Raw genomic sequence first — 20279 nt, 5'->3', positions numbered from 1 at the left:
AACGCGACTTTGGTCCCGCGCGACTTTTGACCCGGTTCTCCCCTACGTTTTGAATATTCAGCGTGCATCCTCGTCTGGAAGGCCCCGTATTGGCATGTATCTACTTTTTTTTTGTTTTTAAATGAACATTGCTTGCCTAGTTGCAAAAACATTAAAATGAAATATGTGCATACTAATACGCAGTGTTACTTTAGAGAATGTGCTTGTAAAAAACGTGTTGCTCCAACTTCAAAGGTTAGTGTGCACCTCTCAAAAGTCCACGAAAAGTACCGGTGTGCTGTTGGCTAGCCAGCCAGTTAGCACCACAATAAGGTCCGAGTGTGTGACCAGTTAGCCACTAGCCCTGCTGCTTATCCCAACCTCTTTCTCACCTTAAACTAAAGAAAAGTTCACAACAAAGATTGCATGTATGTTGTCTGTACCAGCCTCATAATGCAGTTCAAGCTCTACCGAAATGAAAGTCGATATACAACATCAACGTTTCACACCATCTCCTCCTCTTCCCTCAACAGATGTCAGTGGTGAATACTGTGAAGTTAGTGGGTGTGTGCGCTGTGGTCCTCACACTGAGTGTGGAGTGTCTTGGCTGGCTCACCCGTCGTCTCTGGCCCTGGCGAGGCACCCGAGGGCCCCTCAAAGAGGTCTTCTTTTTCCCCTCCGAGGTGGCCTGTGTGGAGCATCTCTTTACACCTCCCTCATTGTGAGAATCCCCATCTATTTCTTGATCTATTCTATTGATGGTAACAGTAGCGTAGGCAACAGTGTAGGCCTAGCTGATGATGACGACCCACGACAGACCCACGACAGACCCACGCCTTAGCGTTGATTATTTACCATGAATATTTTCCACTAATTTCTCTCCCTTCCTCGCTCTCTCCCACTCTCTCTCCTCCAGGCCCTGCCCCTGTCCGCTACGCCATGGCGTGGAGACCTCCTTTTCTCGCCTCCTCCGCCACCTCCTGTCGGCCTCCTCCTCCCTGGACCTGTGCGTGTTCTCCTTCTCCAACCTGGAGCTGAGTCGCGCCGTGCAGACGCTCCACGGCAGGGGCCTGGCCGTCCGCGTGATCGCAGACTGGGACTACGCTTTGATCACCGGCTCCCAGATAGGGGCCCTTCGCAAAGCAGGTAGCGGCGCCATTTTGATCGGCGCGATGAACGTAGAGAATAAAACAACACAGAGGTCCTGTATCTTGGCAAAAGACGGAACTCTGGGAAACGTAGGCTGGTTGCGGCGTACGTAGTTGCTACACGCGAAAGCGTAACCATACGCAACTCTGGAATCCATATTGCAACTTAGAAATTTGCAATGATTGTTTTGCTAGGGCCGTGTTGTGGCATCCTTTTGACGGGGATGTGGGACAGATGAGGATTGTCATGCTCCGCCTCCAGATCTGTCCATCACTCCTGTAACAAAACAGCGAGAGGCGTTGCCAGCGGCCACCTGGTTCCCCTGGTGATGAATAGAGGGTCCGATGAGAACTGCCTGGTGACGGGTGGGGGGGGGGGGGGCGGGGGCTCACCAGGCTCTCCCCATGACTCACAGAAAGCCTTCCTCTCGGTGACTGATTCTGGCGGCATGCTCTCGACAGATGTCCGTCTGTCTCTTTCTCTTTCTGTCTGTCTACCTCCCTCTTTCTCTCTGTGTCCCTCTGTCTCTCTTTTACTCTTTCTCACTCGACGTCTCTGTTTCTCTCTCTCTCTCTCTCTCTCTCTCCACATCCTCTTTCTCTCTTTCTCTGTCTCTCTCTGTCTCTCTCTCTCTCCATGTTCCTCTGTCTCTCTCTCTCTCTCTCTCTCTCTCTCTCTCTCTCTCCACATCCTCTTTCTCTGTCTCTCTCTGTCTCTCTCTCTCTCTCCATGTTCCTCTGTGTCTCTCTTTCTCTCTCCCTCTCTCCATGTTCCTCTCTCTCTTTCTTCCTCTGTCTTAATTGCATCCCACTTTCAATTTAATTAAAGCAACACAAGCACTAACGGATTGGCAACCTGACAAGAAGTCCATTTATGCTTTGGCTCCCTCTCCTTCCTAACTCCTCCCCCTTCCTTCCCAAGGCATATGCGTGCGCTGCGACTCCGACTCCGTGCACATGCACCACAAGTTCGCCGTCATGGACGGCCGCCGCCTGGTCACTGGCTCCCTCAACTGGACGCTGACCGCCGTCCAGAGCAACAAGGAGAACGTCCTGGTCACTGAGGAGCCGGACCTGGTCCGGCCCTTCGCCCAAGAGTTTCAGAGACTCTGGGACGTCAACGATCCGGCCCGGCGCATATACCCGCCCTCCATCACAGAGAGGCCAGTCAAGGGCCTATTGACTGACTCATCTGTGGCCTGTTCAATGTAGTGTTAGAAGCTCCCGGAATTGATTACTGTAGCTACATAGTTCTTTAGCAGTAGATTAAAGACTGGGGAAGTGTATGATGAAGAATTAGGGCACTGCATGGTGTAGTCTAGTTTTATATTTAACTTATGTATCACAGTGTTACAACATAGTGTTACATGTTTTATGTTGTTTTATATTGTTTCATGAGTAGTTTTAAGTTAGGACAAATTGAATGGAGAGTGACAGTATATGCTGTAAGCTACTTTAATTTGTACTGTGTGTGTGTTTGCCTTCCACATCACTTGATACAACTTCTAAGTTCTCTTTTTAAAAGTGCATAGAGTGGGTTATTAAAGTTAGAAATTAATGTGTGAACTTAGTTCGTCTTCTGTTCCAGAAAAGCGATGCTCTTTGCTAGCAATGCAATAAAATACACTGTTCTCAGGGATTGTGATGTTTATCGTGTCTCACCCAGCTGCTCCGATAGAAACCCCTTTCATCCACTCGGCTGTAATTTTATCCTCGGTGCCCTGGGGCTGCACGTTCTCTCGTGCTGTTGAATAAGATTTACAGGTGCCCATGGGAAGCAGGAGCCAAACTCTGAATAATGCTCAATGTTGACCATAGCTGCTCTAGGCCTACTGATGCCTCCTGCTGTCAAGACTCTGGGTGGGCAGGTCTGCTGTAGGGATTGTCAATGTAATTTTATTTATATAGCACATACAAATCAGTGTAGCACATAGTGCTTTACATAAAAGGAGACGGATAAAAACAAATCATACAAACACAGTATGATTGTAGTTACATGGGCTGCAATTCAACGAAAACTATTATTATGCAACGTTTGAGCTGTCATCAGAGTGTGATACATGAGCTGATGTTTCTTACTCCGTGCAGCCTAAAGTCGCATATTAATATGAAAATATTTTATTATTATTTATTTAATAATATTTTTAATATTTATTTTTGCCCAACGTTGAAATAGCTGGGAAAATAAGATTAAAATGGTTCACTATGGTTGACAATGCATCATGCATTAGCCTATGCGCACGGAGCTGTACAGTAGACCTAGTATGCTGTGACATTTATGAATAGACTTGTTGATTGTATGGGGAGCATGGCGCAACAACGCCCTGAAGTAGCAATGAATGAGCCATATTGCTTAAAGCAATCCGCTTTTTGGCGCGTTACCAATTTGATCATTAGGCTACAAAGCCTATTGCACAGTAGGCTAGTATTTTGTAAATGCTGTATGAGTGAACGTCGATGCACTGCTGCTCGTGCCTGTTAACACACGCAGCATTGGCACACTTCCGCAGCCCAACGTCGGGGAGTCGAGGGGAAGAGCCGGCAGCAGCGCTGTTAACAGGCAGGAGCAGCGGGAGCGCCAGAGTATACCCGAGGATCGAGAGTGGACGGAGTAAACTGGACAAAAGAAGGATCCCACAATTATTCCGAGGCAAAGCTTTGAAAAGCTAGTTGTCCGCTTACAGCGCGCAATTGGAAAAGGTAAGAATAAAGATAAGCTACATTTCCATTTGATCGACAGGTGAACGAAGTAGGCTTATCAACCGAATGGCCATATGGTAACCATATGGACTAGCTAGCCACTAAAAAGATAGGCCACGCAGAATATTGACTTGTGCTGCGGTTATTTCTATGAATTCAGATCTTATTTAATCTATTAAGACTAATGTGGCTGATTGTGATGCTGAAGCTGCATTACAATGAAAACAGCATACAAGTACACCATTGTCTGAACCAGTTTTCCTATGATTCAACAAGCTTTACATGACAGTTGCATGGACCGCTATATCTGTTCCGTGAACAGTTATAACTGTTGTCAAGAGAAATAGGTCTCTGCACCTCTTCACAAACGGCATTGCCTGTAATTGCGCCTACAGACTATAGGCTACTATACGTCCTAAGCATCACAGGTTGTACGAGCGTCCTTAGGTCACCTGCGCCTGAGACACCATCATATTGTAACACACCTTAACTGTTAAGCTCTACTGTGACTGCCTTGATCGTCAGGGCCACAGCCCTTGGTAAACTAGGGTTAAGGTACGCTTCGATGGCTGAGTAAATGCAATGAAAATATAGTGGTTTATTGTGTTTGCACTGCAGAATAGTATTACACGCCCATGTATGATCAACAAGAAGAAGCCATACTTTCAGCAGGTCACCATGATCAGGGCAATTGTGCTCTCCAAATATTTGCTAAGGATTTTGGTGCAGGATAGAGACTGGTACTGACACACTGTTCAGTGAGTGTAGTTTTGGCAGCACAATGTTTTTTTTTTAACTGTCTAACACCTCCCTCTCTCTCTCTCTCCCTTTTTCTATCTCTCTCTCTCGATCCCTCTCTCCCTCTCTCTCCCTGTCTCCTGCTCTCCCTCTCCCTCTCTCTCCCTCTCCCTCTCTCTCCCCTGTGTGTTTGTGTGTTTATGGCCGTGGTGGATTTGTGCCGAGCTGGTCTCCAGGGGAACCGCTGTAATCAGGGGGAGAGCTCTGGTTCAGCGTCCCTGAGGCGGTGCACCCAGGCCAGCCGTTGGAGGGATGGGGGTGGGGTGGGGTGGATGAAATATTGAAGGAGGAGCATGGTATAGTACGGGCCATGGTTTATGGCCCAGGATGGTACCAGCGTAGAGACGATGGATGGATGGAAAGAGAGAGGGGGGGGGGGGCAGAGAGAGGATGGGAGGATGAAAGGAGGAAAGAATGCACTGGCTAGAATTCATGGAGCAGGAACCAGTGGAGAGATGGATGGGTGGATGGATGGAGAGAGATGGAGAGGGGGAAGTATGGAGGGTAGGACAGACATTATCATATGAGGCGCACTTTACCTTATCATTTAATTTCATATACGCTTTCCATATTAAATTACACAATGTCACAGTGTGTCTGTATGCTCATGCCTCATGTCCAGTAGCTGAAACCACAACACAGAACTCTCAAACCCTTCTTCTAGTGAGCCACGCGCCTGTTCGTCTCCTCACTGGCCGTGCCCTGACTCACCCCCTCTAGATGGCGCTGGCGAGTGACCCGGGCCAGCAGACCCAGGCCCAGAAGGATGCGTCCGACCAGAACTTCGACTACATGTTCAAGCTGCTGATCATCGGCAACAGCAGCGTAGGGAAGACCAGCTTCCTGTTTCGCTACGCCGATGACTCCTTCACCTCCGCCTTCGTCAGCACCGTGGGCATCGACTTCAAAGTCAAGACGGTCTACCGCAACGAGAAGAGGGTCAAGCTGCAGATCTGGGTGAGTGGGAGGCGCGTGTGTGTGTGTGTGTGTGTGTGTGTGTGTGTGTGTGTGTGTGTGAAGTGTGTGTGTGAAGTGTATGTGCACAATTGTGTCTGTCTGACTTGTCAGTCTGTGTGTGTGTGTGTGTGTGTTCGGTGTGTCTGGCTATGCAATGTAGGCTACTGTAGGTGCGTGTGCATCAAGAATTGTGTGTGATTTGTTGTTTCGTTGTGAATATGTGTGTTTTTGCCTGGTACAGTATGTCTGCCCAGCGTTTGTTGAGATTGTAGCACACAGCTCACACCGGAGTTGAGAGGGGAAGGAAATTGAGCAGATAACCAGACTCCACGGTGCTCTGAGTGAGACGGATGTTTGCTAACGGAAAGGTGGGCCCACACTCGGCCTCCAAAAACTTTTAGGATCTCTCTTTGTTAAATATCGTTCATATTCGACATGGCATCTGGCCTCGGGAGACTCAACTTCACTGTAAGAAAAATTGCACAGTAGTGCCTGCGTCGCGTGCGCCTGTCGAAATCCACCCGTCCGTCTCGCTAGTGAATAACACAATGATGTCAAACATCGCCCGGGCAACCGCGCGAATGAGGGACGAGCCTGTCCGAAAAAATGCTGACCACGCGGCCTGACACTGGGGACGCGTTTATGACTGCGCGTCAGTCGGGATTCAATTAGAATGAGTGGAGTTGTAGCCTACACACTCTCCCCGCTGTCTTCGTTGCAAGTGACGCGCCGTCGATGAGTAGGCCTACGTCGACATGAGCCGTGTTTGTAATTAACCTTCTGCCCTGAGGAGATCGCTCATAATTCCTGTCGCTGAACATCCGAACTAGTGTAATATCGTTCGGCTCAGGTCTCAGATTGGATATAAGTGTGCTTCGTGTATTGAAGACATGGATGTATTAATAGAACGATTAGACAATAGATTGAAGAGCGCCGCCTTCCACAACAGAGCACGGGGCCTGTGGGCATTTTTAATTTCTGAGAGCACGGGGCCTGTGGGCATTTTTAATTTCTGAGAGCACGGGGCCTGTGGGCATTTTTCATTTCTGAATTGTAGCGCTGTAACGCCCATATCCTTTTCACCTTCTTCCCTGGGAGAACGCTGGGCCTGACAGTACGCGGAGCCACACGGGACAGGGTGTATAAGCCCCTGTCGGAGGCTGGCTTAGTCATCGCCATCATCATCGGGCCTGGTGTGTGTCTGTGTCCTCGGCCGCCATTGTGCTGCCGGGCATAGCCTACTTACAGGGCGTGGTGGTGGCAGAGATATGCCGGGAAGAGGGAGGTGGGAGAGGGAGGGGGGTATTTTCCTCTGAGCCGAGGGAGGGAGGGAGGGAGGGAGGTAGAGTTAATGATTCGCTTCTCTCTACCCTTTAAGAAAGGAAGGTGCATGACGCTCATTATAACCCTTCACGTTCCCTACATGTGGCGTGTCATTTTGAGTGAGTGTTTTGTTAAGTTTGGACGCAGTGCCTGACACTTGACTGTTCTGTGCCGTGAAGCCCCTATCCCACGGCGCGCGGCGGGGCTTTTAACCGCGCGTTTGCGCACTTCGCGGCTCGCCGGCTTCTGTTTGGTTCGGCCGTCTGCCAGCCGCTCGTTCATTTGGCCGGCCGCAGAGCTGGTTCCTCCGGCGGATCACTTATTTGCTGTGTGGGAGGGAGGGAGGGAGGGAGGGAGGGAGGGCGAGTCTTGGAGTCAGGCGCTTTAGCTCGCGACTAACGCGGCTCTCTCTCTCTCTCTCTCTCTCTCTCTCTCTCTCTCTCTCGCACGTGCGCGTCTCCATGGCGACAGGACACGGCAGGTCAGGAGAGGTACCGGACCATCACCACAGCGTACTACCGGGGGGCCATGGGCTTCCTGCTCATGTATGACATCACCAGCCAGGAGTCCTTCTACGCCGTGCAGGACTGGTGAGTAGCAGTTGCGATCTCCCACAAGTCCGAGGTCGCCTACCTTGTCCAGGACCGGCTCTAGCGGACTTGTCCCAGCCTATCATAAGAGATCAACAAGCGCGGACCTCGGGGGACGCTTTAATACCTTGCGCGAGGAAGGGTTAGCTCTGTTTGGCGTTCAAATTGTTGTGTGTTCCCGGCCTCCAGGGCGACCCAGATCAAGACGTACTCGTGGGACAACGCCCAGGTCATCCTGGTGGGGAACAAGTGTGACCTGGAGGACGACAGGCTGGTCCCCACAGAGGACGGGGAGAGGCTAGCTGGGGAGCTGGGTTAGCAAACACACACACGCGCGCGCCCGCACACACACGCGCTCGTACACGCGGCATACTGTACAAACACAAGAGTGGCCGCGCGCACGCAAACACACACACGAATGCACGCATGCACAGCTTTGTAAAACAAATTCACTACAGACACCCAGACCATAAACATGCCCAATCACACACCACTAAAACCATCTGTTGCTTTTTGCAACCACTCATTTTTCTCTTTCCCTCCCTCTTTCTCTCTCTCCTCTCTCTCTCCCTTGCTCCCGCTTTCCCTCTCTCCCTCCTCCTCTACCTCTCTCTCTCCCTCCCTCTCTCTCTCTCCCTCCCTCCCACCCCCCCTCTCTTTCTCTCTCCCTCTCTCTCTCCCTCCCTCCCACTCTCTCCCTCCCACTCTCTCCCTCTCTCTCTCTCTCTCTCTCCCTCCCACCCCCTCTCTTTCTCTCTCCCTCTCTCTCTCCCTCCCTCCCACTCTCTCCCTCCCACTTCCCCCCTCTCTTTCTCTCCCTCTCTCTCCCTCCCTCCCCCTCTCTCTCTCTCTCTGCTGCACTAGGTTTCCAGTTCTTCGAGGCCAGTGCCAAAGACAACGTCAATGTGAAGCAGGTGTTTGATCGGCTGGTTGACGTCATCTGTGACAAGATGAATGACAGCATGAACGGAGACGCCAGCCCCACGGCCAATCACAAGGGCTCTAGCCTACAAGACACGCCCCCTGACAGCCAGGGTGGCTGCTCCTGCTGATAACACCTTAAACTCACAGAGTATACACACACGCGCACACACACACACATATTCAATTGCCAAAAATCTAGCATTGTGAATGTATGTAATAATATTATTCTTGCTCCTATCTCTCCTCGGCTCTCAGTTCTCAATCAGTTCTCCCTACCCCGCTCCCAGCTGGGAACTCATTTTATCGTCTTTGTCATCTTTTTACCATTTATTTAACAGACCACAGCAATTCTGTATTAAGTGTGACATAAAGCGCCAAGGACCAGTTGTCAAGTAGCCTATGTTATTATACAGGCTTGGGTATGTTTCTGTATTTTGTGTTAAAGGAAAGCTGTGTTAGATTGTATATGATAATTCTGCTTCGGCGCATTGGTGTTTTCTGTTTGGAATGTATACACACACACACACACACACACACGGGCACCATCACCCAAACCCTTCTGTATATATATGAATGCATTGTTTTGAATGGTTGCGGGCTGAATGTGGAATGATTATATGTGCTTTGCCGCCCTCCTGTGGATATTGAAGACGCTGCAGTGATATGGACACAGCTGCCCCGTTTTGCACTCGAGCTGCATTTTTGACTATTCGGGACAACAGGCCTACAGGTGTTGAGACGGCACCCTCCCAGTTTACAACCAGTATATCTAGTCAGTCACTGAGACGCAGAACCTTTTTCTTTGTTCAAGGCCAGTCAAAACAGCCAAAAGTGACACGTCTCTGTCACACTTCGTTACGTAGGCCTATTACATTAACACAGAAACAACCAACATGCCAAATCTTCCATATTGTATTTGACACCGATAGGCCTGACTTGCTCTGTTTGAGCCAAAGAAATAGCTATTGACTCATGAAGGATCTGGCATAAAAGAGAACTTGTTTGTTTCGGGTTAGTTTCTGTTGTCTGACTCAGAGTGAAGGTCTTCCGTGGTTTGCCTTCAGAAGCTGTTCTATCAACTCAATGAATATTCTGTTTATCTCCTCAAAAGAATGAAATAAAACTTGCGATGCAAACTGAAGGGACCAGCTAGCGTACGGGTTTCTTGCCATCACGTAGGCTGCGGTTGCTGTACACTGACTAAAACAATTGACCGTATTTTGTGTTCAATCTCTGAATCAGAATCATACTTAAGTATATTTGCTAAGTACATTTTTACATAGGTAGTTTTCTTTTCTTACATATGACTCATGCGTCTTTCATTGGAATTTGACTTGGTGGATGGTGCACAGAGGACACACACAAGCGTCTGATAAATGACTGAAATGTAATTAAAAAAGAAGAATAAGGCTGTTGAGGCTGTACATTATTATACATACATTATATACTATATCAAGGGCCATATAAACATGAATTAAAAGGCTAATGTGATATACAGTAGGCTAAATAAAAAAGGGAATGTAGGCTATAGATGTCTGTTGTCCAGTATTTTACCTGGAGTAAAGTGAACATTTAGTGCAGGCAGCATTAGTGCACTGTTCACTAGTACTGGCCACTGGAAAACACTTTCTTAGATTTACTGTATGTGTGGGGCCAATGTTGTTGATGGCATTTGACCTACAGTAGTGACGTCCAACTGACGTTTTCTTATCTCCTCAACTTGTTCCTTTCATAAAGACATAAAAATGGAAATGACGGATGAGTTTACAGCTGCTTACTGAATGCAATACTGTCAGGACATTTCCCATCTGCGGTTCCTTTCTATCCCCGTTTCCTGATCTACCTAATCTAACTTATACCATTTTATACTAAAGGCTTCATGAGGTTTAATGGGAAATATTTTTAAAAAAGTGTCCATTTGAGACATTTATTTTACATTTAACAGGTATGTTGTGTGTGTGTGCGCTTGTGTGTGCGTGTATGTGCGCCTGTGTGTGTGTCCTTTTTACCTGTCAAAGCCATTTTTGCCCTGACCAATGATTGGTCAAAAAGCTCTCTAGGTTGGACTCCCCTCTTCAGGAAGTGGTGTCTACCGTTCCTATAGTGGCCTTATCAGCGGCACGTTTAACCAACCCACTCTCTTCCCTGTGTGTGTGTGTGTGTGTATGTGAGACCTGTGACGATAATGATAAAAGGGCATGAGAGAGGCCGTGTGGTACACACTCCTCTCTGACCCGACTACAACACGCACACACACCACCTCAGCACAGGTAAGACCCTGGCCTCTCTCCTTCATCAGACTCAGTAATATTGAATGTGTATTAATACTGTACACACTCAGGGGTCATGAATATGAACAATATGATAAATGAACAAGCCTATTCCTCAGTACATGGATTAACATAGCCTACCTCGATACTACATGGTTACAAAGGTGGAATTTGCATCTATGTCCTTTATGTAGGCTACAGTAGAGATAGTTTGATAATGCTCTGCAACTTTGCTCTGCTGAACATCCATAGAAATTACTTATGTACCAATATCTGCCTCATATGTCCAAATAGTTCTAAGGTAATGGCTACTATGTACAATGAAATGCTTAACATGTCTTAATTGCTTGTTATTAATAGTTGACTGCGTTGTGGCAGTATTGGTGGGTAGAACTATACTAGGTGACATGTAGGCGTATTGAATGCTGACATGGTTCCAAGCTGTAGGAAAGTGAAGGCAGTTCTCTTTTTTCAGTAAGCAGTAGAACTGTAGAAGATGAGAAGTACAGAAAATTAGAGGATGTTAGGTTGTTTGATTATCTCATTGTTTTAAGGGGATTGACACAATGTAGTACACTTTTCCGTGCTCTGTTTGAACTTGCAAGCCCAACATTTTTGGGATGTTCACTAATCTCATTTACTAAAAAAAGTAAGATGAAGTCAGGTGACACTACGTCTTTTATCAATTTGTTTTCTGCGTCATGGGAACTTTATGGCCTTTCTGGTCATCAGGTGACAGTTGTCAAAGCACCCTAAAGACTGTGACTAGTGACCTTCACATGGCAATAAGGAACATGGCTTTTATAAAAACCACCATAAAAACTAGGCCCATTGACACAGCACCAGCTAGCTACTGGTGAGAAGGATCATAAACATTAGGCTAACTGTGACAGGAAGACCACATTAATGACAATGGCCGGGTTTTCCCGATAAAGAACCTTCTTAAGGAACCCTTCTTAAGCAACCCTTTGCATGGGAGTTAAGAAGTACTTTGGAGTTAAGTGCTTCTTAACTCGTTCGGGAAACCCGGCCATTGCTATCCTTACTTCTTCTCAGAACATTATTACACACACATTTGCACTGTCCTGTCTTATGCACCAGCTGACCAGAACAGAGTCCTAGTACAGTATGTGTGAAAACCTACCTGGCATAATTAAATCTGATTCTGATCTGAGATTGTTCTTCCATGGGCTTGGTGTCTTCCTGACACACTACTAGCTACTGTAACACGTGGATGTTCTGTATAGGGACATTTTGTGGTTGGGTTGTCTTCCTTAAGTATCTGACAAATAAAGACATCTTAGTTGCAATATGCGCCTTAGAAAGGATCTGCTCAAAGCGGACACAAAATGGTCTTATTCTCACAGATCGTTGCAACTGAAACCCAGGTTATTGCCACTTTGAATCAACAAAAGCTATGTTTAGACAGCAGCCTTCTCCTAACCCTAACTTTCACCATGGTTAATGTTTTACCAAATGAAGGCAGGTGCGCATATAGTAAATGTGAACGTAGTTGAATGTAGTTCAGGTTTTCTCAAATATTAAAATGCTGCTGCCCCTGGTAATTTGAATGTACTTGAGATATTCCACACAGGATGAAATGTAGTATGAAGAACTGCCATTTAAACCACCTAGCTTCTGACCATGCATGTCTGTGCAGCTCTGAAACAACGATTTAAACTATTTTCTCTTTTCCACAGTCAAACCACAAACCAGCCAAGATGTGTTGCAAAGGCTTTCTCAAAATCATTATGTTCATCTTCAATTTCAGCATCTTCGTAAGTGAAAACAGTTCTGATGCATGTCTACCTCTATGTATTGAATCTAGTGATAAAAGACCAGTAGTTAACAGAGGTCTAGGCTATAGTATTTACTATAATGTATAGGAAATGTAGAAAGTGTATACTGAATGTGTATCCATTGTGGTGGAATTGAGTGTTTGTCTTAGTTTTAAGACTACAATTCTTTAAGTGTATTTTGTGATTGTACGTACGGACCTCATGTTATATGGCCTGTCTGGTGTGAGCCTGAGAGCTAAGAGACCTTTTGACCTGGAACCTATTAATCAGTGACCCCTAGTGACCCTGTAGTAGAGAAGGTACCCAATTTATTATAACCAGATTGTAACAATGTAAGGTCTGTATGTCTAAAACAGTATAAGAAGAGTGGGCATATCTGACTTCAGTTAGAGAGCTGATATTACTCCTCTGCTGTGTGTCCTGTGTCCTCTCCCCATGCGTGAATAAACCTGGTTTAGTCCCAGCATCCTGGGAGTTTTTGTCAAATTTGGATTCAACACCATCCAAATGGGAAGGATTGATTATTCTGACTGAGTGAAACATATTTGTGTCACGTAGAAATAGTCTTGTCTTGTCCATTCAACACACTATTTGAACTCTAGCCCTGAGTGCCAATGACCGTACCCTTGTTTCATAATAGGACTAGGTCATGTTTCATAATAGGACTAGGCCACGTGTTGTACTGGGCGATCAGTGAGCTGCATAGTTGATTCTTTAGAATGATCAATCGATAATCCCTCAAAATCATATTTAACTTGTGTCTTTTTAGTCACGGGTAGTAGATGAATAAACTGCCAGGTCATTTCAACTAGACACCAAAAATGTAAGATGCATTGGTTGGTCAAAATGTTGTGATTGTTGACAGGTGATGATGTATGCAGCAGTATAAATTCACTTTGGGACTGTTAAAAACAATTGCCTGAGATACACACCTGTTCATCAGCACCGTTAATAATTTATACGTTTTTAGAATTTATCTATTCACTAGCAATATATAAGATACTTTACCCTACCCAAAACCTTTACCAAAATTCTTGCTATATGACATGAAATCAGTCGAATATTCAACAAACCAACAGTGTCGACAGTACCTCGAACTAAAAGTTTCTCTCTTGCTCTCCCACCATCCGTTCTCTGCGAGTCAGGCTGCAGGTGCGGTCATTCTGGGCGTGGGGGTGTGGGTGAAGGTGGACAGCAGCTCTCTGCTGGGGATCCTGGACACCATCGAGGACGCCCCGGCAGAGCTGGCGCAGCTGGCCTACGTGGCCTACCTGCTCATCGGGATCGGCTCGGTGCTGGTGGTCGTGGGCTTCCTGGGCTGCTGCGGGGCCATCCGGGAGAGCAGGTGCATGCTGCTGATGGTGAGTCAACGTTGACCTTTGACCCCTCTACGGGTACTTCCCGTTTAGTTCCCATAAGTGGACTTTGGCCCTCGTCGTTTTTTCCCCGTTGGTTAGTGCCATGGTGTCGTACACAAAATGTGACCCCCTTTTTGACCTTTCACCTCTTGTTTTCGTCCTACTCTTAACTGTCTTGGCTCAGTTCGTCATCATGGTGCTGGTTATCTTCATTGCGGAGGTCGCCGGCGCTGTGATCATTCTGGTCTTCCAGCCATTGGTAGGTGACACTCAAGTTGTACGAGTTTCTTTTTTTTTTTGTCAAGGCTTATCACAACCATTTCAGTCACATTTTGCAGTTAAAGGTGCTCTGTTTGATTTACTGCACTTTTTGTAAAAAAAAATAAAAAAAATAAAAAATTCCAATATATGCTATAAATAGGTCCGGGGGAGTCATAACTATCTGTACAGAAAATATAGCCAACAGTGTAGTGCCTGTGGAGCAAATGCAGAATTTATTTTTATTATGAGCGAAGCCGGCCCGGCGTTGAGCCCCACCCCCTGAACGGCACCGTATGGAGTGAAAACGCCCACTTGTTTATATCTATACGCTGCACCACTGCCCCATCTAGTGGCCGAAAAAAATCGAACCGAGCACCTTTAAAGAGCATATTGCAGGTTGAATCTTTTTATGATTTTGATCTCATGATTAGGCCAACTTTAAAAATAAAATCTAAAAAAAATCCATCTTTACAGACACCAAGGGCAGAAATATGGTTGAAAAAAGGTGGCTTTCTAAGCTGCGCCCAAAAACGGATTTTTTTTTCATATTTCAGCGATGACGTAGCATAGGGGAGTCCCTGACCCTGCAGGCTGTTGCAGCCACGGACGTCTATGGACACAGCGAACTGTTGAATCCAGAATAAGCTAACTACAACAGCATATACTGCAGCAAACTTACATTAACTAGAAAAGGCAAATTCATTCTGACATTTTTGTTATGGTAAACCATTTACACAGCTATCCTAATGTGTTGCATCTGAAAGATAGCTAACCAGCATACTGGTGTCTTCACATAGGCTAACGGCGGAATGCTGTTTTCACATAGCCTAACAACAAACAGGTGATTTACGAGTTTGAGCTATAGCAATCAGCTTCAGGGTTTTTCTTCATAGTCTAGCTATATAAGCCAGTTCAAGTTTGGACACAGCAAGGCCACGTCTTCATCAGTTAGATCGTCATGACACAAAACTGGATATGCTCCGGTCATTAAAGTTTGAAGTTGATTTCCTGCTTGCTGTGTGTTCCAGGTTGGTGAGCTCCTCAATGACCTCAGCATCAAAATGGTAAACAGCATTAGAGAAGGGTATGGAGAAAACGAAGGCCTGACTTCGCTGTGGAACAGTACCATGAATGAGGTATACAACCACACTTTTACATCAGTGGTTATTATTATACGTTTATATAAGGTTAAATGTTACATTTTACATCATACACACATTTATATTTTCATTCACTCAATATAAAATTAAGTCAACTGTAAGTTTCAGGTTGAGAATACCATATATAGCTAATACAGTGTGTCTCTGTGCTTCCCTCCTAGCTCAAGTGCTGTGGATACCGCAATTACACCGACTTTGACGGCTCTCCTTTTGTCACAATCACTGCCCTCTACCCTCTCCCATGTTGCAACAAACATGGCATCTGCAATGCCATAGCTGCAGAGGAGTCTGTAAGTGTGTGTGTGTGAGGTGTGTGTGCGTGCATGTGTGTGTGCGTGTGTGTGTGTGGTAAGGTGCTGATCAAATCTTGTCATCTCTTTCAGCTGATTACCGGTTGCTTTGATAAACTGGTGACGCTGATAGAGGACAATGCTGTTCTTATTGGAGGCGTGGCTCTGGGCATTGCTGCTGTTGAGGTAGAGTTTCTCCTAATTAATGTACAAGAGACATCATAGCCTTTTAAACCTCTAGCATACTCACTATATGGCACTGGGTGGAACATTTTTGTTATAATCTTCACACATGCCTTGTCCTCTACTATTTCAGATTGCGGCCATGGTGGTTTCAATCATCTTGTACAAGGATATCGGGAGTAAATCTGACTAAGCAGCCTGTCTGAATGTTCCCAACCAGCCCCATACCTCTTTTGACAAAATCCCTTTCTAGATTTAAAAACCTTAGATTTGTACTGAAAACAAGGAGAAGAAGAAATGATGTCATCATTTTCCACCTGAACACAGTATCTCTCCACATTTACTTATTTATGATACATTTATTCATTTACACAGACTACTTTCTTCGCTGAAAACTAAGGGTATTGATGTTTTGTGGAAAAAGAGCAAGTATCACTTTATACAATAGTATTAATTGATCTTTGGAGTAATTATTATGACTTCTGAATTATGTGTTCAATAAATTTATTTTTGTACAATAAAATGATGCCACACTAATAATAATGTTATAATATGTAGGCCAAGTTTTAAAAAGTGTGTGTGTGTGTGGGGGGGGGGGGGGGGGGGGGGGGGGGGGGGGTTCTTTTAGTTTTCCTTGGGGAGATTTTGAAATAGCCTACACATTTGTGTAACATATTTTCTATTATAGAGAATTACAATAAATATTGTTGAATCTGATATGGTTGACCTGATATTGTATTTCAGTTGCTTGTTGCAAGTCCGTCGGAGGGAGAGTTGACAGTAGACAATAGAGATGACAGTAGAGACGACAGCAGCGAGGGAGTCCGTCCTCCTCTCTGATCTCTTCATACACACAGTCGTCCTGGAGAAGCAGGGGGGAGACACACATGGTCAACAAGATTCAGATCACCCCAGACTGGAACGGAGAGGAGTGTGACAGGGCCTCATACCCTTCTCATGCTGATTTATTGCAGCGTAATTCCACTAGGGGGCACTCTGACCACAAACATTCACCAGAGATCACCTCTCAATTTCTGTGGCCCAGATTACAGATTAACAGAGCAACCCGGTTCCCTGGCCACTGGTGCAGATCTGAGAAAACTGATGGGTGTAAGTAAGATGGCAGAAGCTTCACTTTACTCTGATGGACATTTGTCAGCATTTTACTTACACCCGTCCTGTTCATATAGATCTGGGCTCCGTCTAAACACAGGGTGTGAGGGACATGTCTGTGTAGATGGGACGGTTCTGGTCAGAAGACCCTCAGCTGTCCTGCAGCAGTGCTGCCGAGGTTGTTGGGTGACTTCCTGTTTCCTCCTCTCCTCTTCCTGTGGAACACCAGCAGGGTTCACCCTAGCACAGTCACCGTGACAACCAACCCCAGGCTGGCCGACACCACCAGAGAGAGAGAGAGAGAGAGAGAGAGAGAGAAAGTGTGTGGGAGAGAGACATCACAACACTATAACATTGCTTCCTCTGGGCCTGTGTGAAGAAAGATGTCGATAGAGAGAGAGAGAGAAAGAGAGAGAGTGAGGAATACTGTGGAACACACAATACTAGAACTACCTCAGGGAACCATGCAATTTATATACTGTGTGTGAATGTGTGTATTTCATAGACTGAGTTGATGAGTAACAGACAGCAGGGGCACCTCTCTGGTCACGTCTCCCCTCTCAGGAAATACGTAGCTCTACGCAAATGAGCTTGTTTACAAACAAGAAGATTTAACAGGAACAGCTTTTTCGCCACGGCCATCAGCCTTATCAACAAGGCTCCCCTCTGGCTCTCTCCAACGCCCCCTGCAATTTTTTATACTAAACTGACTACTGCACTGACTCTTTGTAGTCCAATTGCACTGCTGGTTTTTGTACTATGTTTGTATCTTGCACTGTCCTGTCCTGTCCTTGCACTTGTCCATTGTTGTATTGTTGTAAAGCACCAGTGTCAGAAAAATTCCTATCTATGTACAGTACAAATGGCAATAAACAATTCTGATTCTGATCCTGAACTCCTTCTATAAAAGGCAAACAATGTCTTTCTATAAACTAGCACTACCACAGGGGTGGGGTCATTATTCCAAATTGTGTGTGTGTGTGTGTGTGTGTGTGTGTGTGTGTGTGTGTGTGTGTGTGTGTGTGTGTGTTTGGATCAGCTGTCTCTCACCTTGAGTCTTGCTGCTCATACGTCGGTAGAGATGGACCAGGAAGACTGACTGCACCACCAGAGCCAGGGTCATGCACACCACTACGCTCACAGTGATACCTGGAACACACACACACACACGCACACACACACACACACGCACACACAAAGAGAGAACATACACCACATACACATGACACACACACACACACACACACACACATGGTCAGCCAGTATTCAGACAGTGTTAAAGTATTAAAACATCACAGTATTAAAACATCTTCCACTGAGATCAAATAGCAAATAGAAACATTACCGTTGTATGACTGTGATGAAGATGATGGTGGTGATGAAGATGATGGTGGTGATGAAGATGGATGAAGGGTGTGCAGGAGACATGGAGGAGACAGAGGTGGAGGAGGTTGTGGCTGTTCCTGAGATAGAGAGAGTGGGAGAAAGAGAGAATAGGGAGAGGTAGAGAGGAATGGACTAAGAGAAAACGTGATGATAAAAATTGAGAATTAGTTTTGTTTATTCAACAGCAAGCTTTCTTAGAGTATCTGTGCTGACAGAGGTACAGATGATGTGGGTTGATCTGTTCCTTTTGACCTGCTTAAACTTCCCCTTAAGCTCAACACCACGATGGTATGTTAACCTTTCTAAAATGCTGTCTCTAACTCTCTCTCTCTCTCTCCCTATCTCTTTCTTTCTCTTTTTTCTCTCTTCCTCTCTCCTCCTCCATCTCATATCTCTCTCTCTTTTCTTTCTCTCCTTCCCTCTCTCTCCTTCCTCCCACTCTCTCTCTCTCTCTCTCTCCCTCCCCCCACTTTCTCAATGAGAGTGACCGAACCAGCTGTGACCGAACCAGCTCTGGTGTAGGATACACTGTGCTGTCCTCACCTTGGGCTCTCAGCAGCACCTGAGAGAACCAGGAGGCATAGCTGCTGTCCTTCCCTCCACTCTGCACTCCACACCAGTACGTCCCAGCATCCTCTTCAGTCAGGCCAGAGATGGTGACAGTGAAGGCTTTTTCACTGCTGTTGTCAGATACTGAGAACCTCCCCGATGTGTCTGATATCTCATAGGACATTAGAGAGATCTTGGTCTCGCAGCTGTTGTGACCGACTTCCCTGCAGAAGTACTTGGTGCCGCTAGTGAATTCAGCCGGCTAGAAGCAGGTGATAAGGGCGTTTCCTCCCAGGTGACCAGTCTGTTCGACTGAACTCTGACATCACTGATCTGTCAGTAGAAACACAGATAGACAGCTCAGTCTCTACAGACCTGCTTCTCTCAGTCAAGATGATAACGTTTCCTCTGTTACATTTCAGATACAATAAAGAGTCTTCTATAGACCATCCTCTCTAAACAAATGTCAGAAATGTACAGTACTTTGTGTTTTTAGTGTTTAAGTGTTTCGGCTCAATTGAAGGCCTGATATAGCAACACTATGTTATAGTGTCTTACCATTCTTTATAGACAGCTCCACTTCGCTGTAATTATCTGGTAATCCTGGGATCGCCACTCCACACCTGTCGGTCCCTTCATCTTCTCTGGTCAGGTTTCTGATGATCACCCAGGTGGATTTATCATCAGTGTAGTCATACAGAGACACGCTCCCACTGTGCTCCCAGACATTCTTCTTCTCGGTTCTTATCAAGTCTTTGCAACCCCACTCCGACTCGATGCAGAAATACGTTGGATTACTTGTTTTGTCACTGGGATATCTACAGTAGATGGCGACTGTTCCTCCTGAATATCCAATCACTGAAAAGGACCTCACACAACCTGTGAGGACGAGGAGGAGTAGGTGGAAGAGGGGGAGGAGCAGGAGGAAGAGGGGGAGGAGCAGGGGAGAACAGTGAAGAGGAAGAGGAGAGAAGCATTTTATCGACATTGATCCATCAGTCGCACCCTGCCATAGTGAGGCCTGTGCGGCTACTGGACATTATATCTCTACTTCACTGTTAATGACGCTTGTAGGTGTGCCCTAGTAACATATATAAATATGATTTACATTTGATATCACTACTTCACTGTTACTGATACTGGTAGATGTGTTATGGTCCTGGCGTTTTGCCCCCTGCCCCCTGGAACCTTACCCCTGACGCTCATCCCTGCCCCTGGACTCTTTAAGCCCTTTTCCCCCCAGCTCACCCCCTTGTCCCGGTCCGAACCCTCTCCCCTGCCCCGGTTCGCCCTGTCTTGTTGAAATCCCTTCATGTCCTTTTCTGGGTGATTGTCTGCACCTGTGGCTCATCATGTTGCACACCTGTACATTGTTCCTTGATTGTTCTCCCAGAGTATATATGCCCTCCTGTTTCCTTTGTTCTCTGTTGGTTCAGTATCAGTGTTAGGGCAAATAGTTTACAAGTATATAGACCTATTCATATTAAGTCA

The 20279-nt window shown here is 46.1% G+C and overlaps 3 protein-coding genes across 3 annotated transcripts; all 3 read left to right on the top strand.

Moving 5' to 3' along the window:
• Positions 1 to 512: 512 nt before the first annotated feature.
• pld6 (phospholipase D family, member 6) lies at positions 513 to 3742 on the top strand (the record flags this gene model as incomplete). The annotated part of the gene is made up of 4 exons (XM_084441413.1): positions 513 to 700; positions 896 to 1125; positions 2050 to 2294; positions 3638 to 3742. 4 exons carry the CDS (start codon positions 513 to 515, stop codon positions 3740 to 3742), a joined length of 768 nt encoding a protein of 255 aa, XP_084297539.1.
• rab3da (RAB3D, member RAS oncogene family, a) lies at positions 3715 to 8608 on the top strand. Its single transcript, XM_084440718.1, has 5 exons — positions 3715 to 3827; positions 5346 to 5582; positions 7377 to 7495; positions 7685 to 7809; positions 8360 to 8608. Exons 2-5 carry the CDS (start codon positions 5346 to 5348, stop codon positions 8545 to 8547), a joined length of 669 nt encoding a protein of 222 aa, XP_084296844.1. The 5' UTR covers positions 3715 to 3827; the 3' UTR covers positions 8548 to 8608.
• Positions 8609 to 10575: 1967 nt separating this feature from the next.
• Positions 10576 to 16322, top strand: tspan34a (tetraspanin 34a). The gene is made up of 8 exons (XM_084440847.1): positions 10576 to 10689; positions 12390 to 12467; positions 13634 to 13849; positions 14031 to 14105; positions 15136 to 15243; positions 15429 to 15557; positions 15651 to 15743; positions 15874 to 16322. Exons 1-8 carry the CDS (start codon positions 10618 to 10620, stop codon positions 15931 to 15933), a joined length of 831 nt encoding a protein of 276 aa, XP_084296973.1. The 5' UTR covers positions 10576 to 10617; the 3' UTR covers positions 15934 to 16322.
• Positions 16323 to 20279: the final 3957 nt, after the last annotated feature.

The sequence above is a fragment of the Borostomias antarcticus genome (assembly GCF_949987555.1).
Source record: "Borostomias antarcticus genome assembly, chromosome: 7".
In the NCBI taxonomy this organism is placed as follows: domain Eukaryota; kingdom Metazoa; phylum Chordata; class Actinopteri; order Stomiiformes; family Stomiidae; genus Borostomias; species Borostomias antarcticus.
The sequence above is the reverse complement of the archived record's forward strand: the minus strand, read 5'-3'. Positions and strand labels throughout refer to the sequence as shown.

Coding starts and splice junctions, on each gene's coding strand:
- rab3da (XM_084440718.1), top strand. CDS start 5,346: ATGGCGCTGGCGAGTGACCCGGGCCAGCAGACCCAGGCCCAGAAGGAT. Junction 7,496..7,684: donor TTCTACGCCGTGCAGGACTG/GTGAGTAGCAGT, acceptor CCCGGCCTCCAG/GGCGACCCAGATCAAGACGT. Junction 7,810..8,359: donor GAGGCTAGCTGGGGAGCTGG/GTTAGCAAACAC, acceptor CTGCTGCACTAG/GTTTCCAGTTCTTCGAGGCC.
- tspan34a (XM_084440847.1), top strand. CDS start 10,618: ATGAGAGAGGCCGTGTGGTACACACTCCTCTCTGACCCGACTACAACA. Junction 15,558..15,650: donor CCATAGCTGCAGAGGAGTCT/GTAAGTGTGTGT, acceptor CATCTCTTTCAG/CTGATTACCGGTTGCTTTGA. Junction 15,744..15,873: donor TGGGCATTGCTGCTGTTGAG/GTAGAGTTTCTC, acceptor CTACTATTTCAG/ATTGCGGCCATGGTGGTTTC.